This window comes from Camelina sativa, chromosome 5 (genome assembly GCF_000633955.1).
Source record: "Camelina sativa cultivar DH55 chromosome 5, Cs, whole genome shotgun sequence".
NCBI classification, from domain to species: Eukaryota; Viridiplantae; Streptophyta; class Magnoliopsida; order Brassicales; family Brassicaceae; genus Camelina; species Camelina sativa.
The window spans coordinates 31,378,918-31,385,632 of NC_025689.1; the positions used below are offsets into that span (position 1 = coordinate 31,378,918).

General features: G+C 34.1%; 2 protein-coding genes across 2 annotated transcripts; one reads left to right on the forward strand and one right to left on the reverse strand.

Annotated features, from left to right (window-relative positions):
* On the reverse strand, nucleotides 1,676–2,585 carry LOC104788052. Its single transcript, XM_010513730.1, has one exon. It carries the CDS (start codon nucleotides 2,499–2,501, stop codon nucleotides 1,941–1,943), a length of 561 nt encoding a protein of 186 aa, XP_010512032.1. The 5' UTR covers nucleotides 2,502–2,585; the 3' UTR covers nucleotides 1,676–1,940.
* LOC104789739 (glutamic acid-rich protein-like) lies at nucleotides 4,276–5,286 on the forward strand. Its single transcript, XM_010515388.1, has one exon. The coding sequence runs from the start codon at nucleotides 4,276–4,278 to the stop codon at nucleotides 5,284–5,286; it is 1,011 nt and encodes a 336-aa protein (XP_010513690.1).

A 6,715-nucleotide genomic window follows, 5' to 3' on the forward strand; every position in this document is an offset into this window, starting at 1 on the left:
AGTATGCAGCGATATTACGTAGACGATCGTGATACTGCCGTGCCGTATCATGAACCATGAGCATTGAACCACGAGGCACACACTCTCGTTAATCCTTTTATTTCAAGCTATGGACCTATATGGTGTGCAGATTACTAGATTTATATAGAAACATTAAGCATTAGCCTACGATCTCTGTGAAGTCAAAAAACTGAATAATCCTTTTCTTTTTAAAAAAAAAAATTGTAATTTGGTGGTCAGTTAACATTAAAAGTAAAAGATACAGGATCTTAAATTTTCATATATAAAGTTTATTTAAAATTAGATACTAAAAAGTAGAAACTATCAAAAAATAGGATATACTACAACATCTCATCGTCAGTTAATAAACTTTTGTTTTTGTCTCTATTCTGATTTCTGAAACTCGTCTAGAGCCTCCATTAACGTAGGCATGGCTACATTCTGATCATCTCCACTAAGGAAGAGACCAATGCATGGACCATGCTTCTAGATTAATAAATCCAACATTTTCTAGCTTGACTTTGTTGATTTATTTGTTCCTTCGTTCTGATTCCAAGTATATTAAAATTCCGTTCTACCATTTGTGTATAACGCGTTTACACTTTAACAATAATAAAGCAAAATTTCACTTCTCAGAAATGCTTCTCTAGGTATTATTCAGCCGCAAAATACTAAAATCGCAAAACACGCCACCAAGTGATGTACGCCAAATTTTAGATGTGGCGTTTAGATACGTTGTCAACAAAATTAAAGTACGTAATATGTAGATGTGAATGTATATAGAGCTGTCATGTAATTTCAGAAATTTTGATATCTAATTTTAATAAATTATGTAATTTTGAATTATCAGTGCGGTAGCCTCTTACATAATGGTAACGAGAGTAAAAATTAACTGGATGCATCATGGGACTATAGGTAGGATTGAACAAACTATTCTCGTTCATTAATCGTTTAGATTCGATTTGATATATATCCCTGACACTGAAACTAGTATTATATATTGTTTTGTTACAAAATTGTGAGTATTCGAGATTTCAGAGTTGGATATTGACAAAATAATGATGAGTACAGATTCATAGGTATGGACCGTATGGTACGTATGGCCGTATAGATACGGATATTTGAGAGATCGAGGAAAAAAAATCCACTATTTCTATTCAACATGAAACAGTCCAGTTTTGATGATCTAATTTTTAAAACTAATATTTGAGGACGTGGCCCTTGTAAGTTATACCATAAATTTGTAATCCGTTTACTACTCTCAACATCTTAAATTCTAAATTTGTAATCCGTTTACTACTCTCAACATCTTACGAAAAACAGACAAAATTCTAAGTTTTGCACATATCAAACTACTACTCATACGTTTGGTATGAAATCACACCGGTTGGGCAAGTAAAGTAGATGCGTTACAAAACACGTAATTTGTAAAGTTTGAACGTACTACATGGTACGCAATTAGAAGTTTATATGTCACCAAAGGGTTTCAATCTGATTTACGTATATGAATAAATTGGAGAAATTGTCTTTGAAAGCTTATTACACTAGGAAACACTATGGTCCGCTATGGGACCAGTAAAACCCACTTGAATTAATCGTATTTATTATATATCTGTATATGTTCATTGAACTGTAGTAGGATTGAGTCTTTTAATAACGTAACACACAATTTAGAGATAAAAAACAACAAAATGGTATCATTATCATTAGTCCCACTAGAAATTAATCAAACCAATATAAATCATATAGTATCTAAACAAATAAGAAGAAGACACTTGTCAAATTCACATGGAAAAAATAACGAAACCCCAATAATGATAAAGAAATTTCCATTAAAGAAAATAGTCTCTTCTTTTTTCTTTTTCATCATCACAATTTGGTTTTTACTTTCCTTTTTTTACCCGTCCTCTTTTTTTTTGTTTTATCTATTTTAGCCTTGCCTACATGAACAGTTCTGACTGCAGCAACGTGTAATAATTAGCTGCTTCGTCCTCAAGCTCCCAAAGCCCAACACCAAACCCATCTAATATACTAAACCCATTAACGTATTCCTGATTAGTAGTCTCACTCTTAATCATCTCATAATTACTCTCGCCAGTTTCAGTGTTAGGGATCCCGAGTTCGTCGTCTGAAGCTTCAAGAAGATGCTTCATCACCTTCTCTTTGTCTTCTTCGTACTCATCTTCTTTCGAAGTGCATGAAGACGAAGATGAGGAGGAGCAAGAAGAGGAGAGAGAAGGGGTCTCTTCAAACACGGCAGCGTTTTGCTCTTCTGTAGAGATCTCTTGCTGAAGAGTGGTGATAAGGGAAGTTATGTCATTTTCGGCTTCATCTTCTACTGCTTGTGTATCATCTAGGAAAGTTAGAACTTGGTTGTACGAAGAAGAAGATGAGCAAGGCTTTTGTCTTTTTGTTTCTTCTTGTGCTATGATGATTTCTTGTTCTTGCTCATCTCTTAGGCGCTTCAATGGCGATGATGATACAGTTGCTGTTGCAGCCATGTTTGGATAAGAAGAGAGAGAGAGAGACGATGGTGTTTAGAGGTTTTTGTTTTAGCTTTTTAAAACGTAAGAGAGAGAGAGAGAGAAAATCGTTGAGGTGATGAGAGAGAGGAGGAGACTAAAATGTTTATATAGAGAAAGGTTGTGGTCAAAATGTGTTTTTTTATATTTTATTTGATTTGATAAACAAATAACGTGATTTAGTATCAAAATGAAATATTAATAATAAGAAGCAATTTGTTGGTTCGTGCATGTCAGGAGAGAGACATGTGAAATGCTTTTTCCTTTTTTCGCATAACCCGGAGAGAAATTTTTAAATACATATGGTCTACAACTATTTTGTGTCATCTCATCGTCAAGATGAATTTAATAAATACTATTCAAATATAATTATTTATTTCTAATATACAATTAGTTTTTAGATCTTAGGCATGTTGTACTTATGATAATCTTATTATTCTTATAGCTTTGACCGGTAATGTTGTACTTGACGACACCGTCTTCTCTTTTGTATAAAATTATTTAGTGAGACAGTAAAAATATGGTGGTACGAAGGGATTGATTAGTTTAGTTAGTATCTTGTTTTCATCGTATTTATTATTTGAAGTACTATTGTCTTCTATCGATATTTCGTAGTACTACTAAAATATTATTATCACTTCTTGTCACCAATATTCTAACTCATAAAATCTCTACCAAAGCAATAGGTTTATTTGTGTACATATATATATATGTATATATTTTTATAAATATTAACACTCCTATTGGATGAAATTATGAAGTAGATAATTCCGACAGAAATAATAAAAGTTCATAAATAGAAGTACTTGGTGAGAAAATTTGCTCGGTGGGACTTGTAAAAATGTAAATGCAGTGGCCTAACATTTTTGTCATGTAATATTATAATGTTTAGAAAATGATAAATGAATATGAAAGAAAGATATGTATTCCTGTGTTTTCTACTATTAATATTTTTAAAGAATTTTGTAACAGAGACAAAAGAAAAAGTAACAAGTTGTTGTCATTGAGATTTGGTAAATATATATCTGCTTTGTTTCTTACCGTTGGATTAGCATTCCAGAAGGAGCTTGTAAATTACGAGGGGATGATCGAACGGTCGTGGTTTCACGGCTGTGGATTGCACATGGAAAGTGACAGCCTCTCATTGTTTTATTTTTCTTCTGTCCAATACAGATTCTTATCGTTTAACCACCGCGTAAACCATTGTCGTCTCTGAATCGTTGAGATGAGATGGTTGTAAGTTGTACCCATGATTTTGTATGTATCAACTATATATATTAACAAACGTGTTTGAAATGGTTCTTTGTAATCTATATGTATATAGTATTCCGTAAATTTAAAAACAATTGATTGCTTTTAAATCAATATATTGCTAAAAAAACAAGATTAGAATCGGGAAAAATGCCATAAAAATCCCCAAGTTTCAAAAATAGGACAAAATAATCCTCAACTTTTGAGATGTCATTTTAATCCCCAACTTTAGGTTGACTTAACCAAAAAATATGAAACTTTCTTTGACCTTGCTGTTTTAGGCACGGAGTTAAGTCTCCGTCAGAACCTAATAGACAGGGTTAACAAACCGTTAACGGCTTCCGTTTACCCAAAACGTCGACGTCTTATTATCGAGAAAACAACGTCGTTTGTAACTAAAAAAATCCCCAAATCTCGAATCGAAATTATAATCCCTAACCCTAAAAAAAAAAATTTCCAAATTCTCTCAAATTCTCTCAAAATTCTCTCAAATTCTCTCTTCATGGCGAGGACCCGTGGAGGAAAAAACACTTTTGTTCCGCCGCGGCGGTCGTTGCGATTGAAAGACTCTATTCAAAAAAAATCTGAAGTCGAGACGGTTGAGATTCTGTCTGATACTGAGGCGGATCGAATCAAAGAGATGAATGAGAAGGATGGACATGAGGTGGATCAAATCGAGGAGGAGAATGAGAACGATGGACCTGAGGCGGATCAAATCGAGGAGGAGAATGAGAACGATGGACGTGATGCGGATCGAATTGAGGAGGAGAATGAGAACGATGGACCTGAGGCGGATCAAATCGAAGTGGAGACTGAAAAGGATGGTCCTGAGGCTGAGCGACTCGTAGAGGAGAACGAGAAGGATGGACGTGATGCGGATCGAATTGAGGAGGAGAATGAGAACGATGGACCTGAGGCGGATCAAATCGAAGTGGAGACTGAAAAGGATGGTCCTGAGGCTGAGCGACTCGTAGAGGAGAACGAGAAGGATGCTGCAGATCAAAACAGTAAGGCATTTACTAAACCTAAACGTAAACAAAAAAGGAAGAAGATTGCTGAAGATATCGAAGATGATCGTGAGGCCGTGAGTGGAGATGATTGTGAGGTAGTTGGTGATGAAGACTGTGATGAGGTTAGATATGCAGACGAAGGCAACCGTGACGAAGGTAACCGTGAAGAAGATCAGGAAAATCATAGATGGAACATTGTAGATTCAAATGTAGAACGAAATTGCGAGCCAAATGTAGATTCTGTAGAAGATCATGACGACGGTAATATTGGTGTAGAGGAAGAGAACTGTGATGATTTTGAAGCTGAATTTGGACCGGCTGCGAGAGAGGACGATGGAGACGAGAGTGATGATGATAGTGGAGATGATATATGGGATGAGGAGAGGATATACGATGGTGAACATGCATGTGTGAGGTCCGGATTCTCAAAGATGTCCGGATTCACACACACACTTCGACGGCAGACCACGTTCACCTACGCCACCGGATGTGATAGAACTTGAACTCATCGGAAAAGAGAGAGGTTGAGAAATCAATTTGGAGATTTGAAAACTAAAACCTAGAAATCGATTTGGGGATTCTTATTTCCTTCAGTGTTTTCTCGATAATAAGACGTCGACGTTTTGGGTAAACGGAAGCCGTTAGCGGTTTGTTATCCCCGTCTATTAGCTTCTGACAGAGACTTAACCCCTTAAAACGGCAAAGTCAAAGAAAGTTTCATATTTTTTGGTTAAGTCAACCCAAAGTTGGGGATTATAATGACATCTCAAAAGTTGAGGATTATTTTGTCCCATTTTTGAAACTTGGAGATTTTTATGGCATTTTTCCCGTTTAGAATCAGATGACTACTAATAAAAAAAAGTTCCACATCTACAAAACTGTTTTTTTTTTTTTTTGCTATTATAGATTGTCTCAAGTTCCATAAATTTTCGAGATATCCACTAGACAAAACGAGCCTTCTAGGTACCCATTCAAAAAAGCTATAGAACTACACTTTTTTGGTCATTTTCTTTGAAATGTAGAAGCATAGAAACAATAAAAGTAAGCTTAGAAATTTCTTTGAAAAAGCTAGTGAACCAGTCATAAATTTGTGTCTAATCTTTATCAGTCTTGATTATTGAAATGCGGTGTAAATGATATCAAGATTTGCTTCAAAACGAAAATCCTATCAAGAATAAATAGGTTATATATGATTTAGTAGTAGTATTATATCTTCTTGTAAATACATATTTTGAATTTATTATTTTGCACGTTTACTAAAAATTTAAATATACTCTTTAGATTAATAGTCTCCCCAGTGGAAAAGGCAAACAACCAATGTACTTGTGGTGAACCGTTGGGAAACAATGAAGTTGTAAAAAAAAATTTCCCCAAGGAACTAACCAATTTGGCCCAAACCATCTTTCTTTTATATGGTATTACTCACATGCCAAAAGAAAAAGAGAAAAAAAAATAACCTTAACCTTAACTTAAACTAACTCTGTCATCAATTTACAAAAGAAAAATTTACGCATGTTGTTATCAATAAGTCTACAAAACTTACGTTTTTTCAACGTCGGTACGCTTTTCTTTTCTTTTCCACTTTTTGGGTAACAAATAGTACAAATCAAAAGATATTATACTGGTTTAACTATATACTAAAAGTAGGAAGCAAAAACAAAATATGCATAATAATATCAGTTTTATTTGTACAACTAATCAATTTAATTTTTAACTTTTATTCCGAATTAGAAAATTTAAAATGGAGAAAACAAGTATGAAATTGTTCTTGAAAATATCAAAAAGTACAGAGACTTGTAAGAATATATATAAATCACTAAAATACACGAGCTTATAGTATACTATTAAAATTTCGGCTTAATCGAACCGACTTGAACCAGAATTTATTCTAAAAACAGATAGGAAAAAAGCAAGATACACTTATAAAGAGAC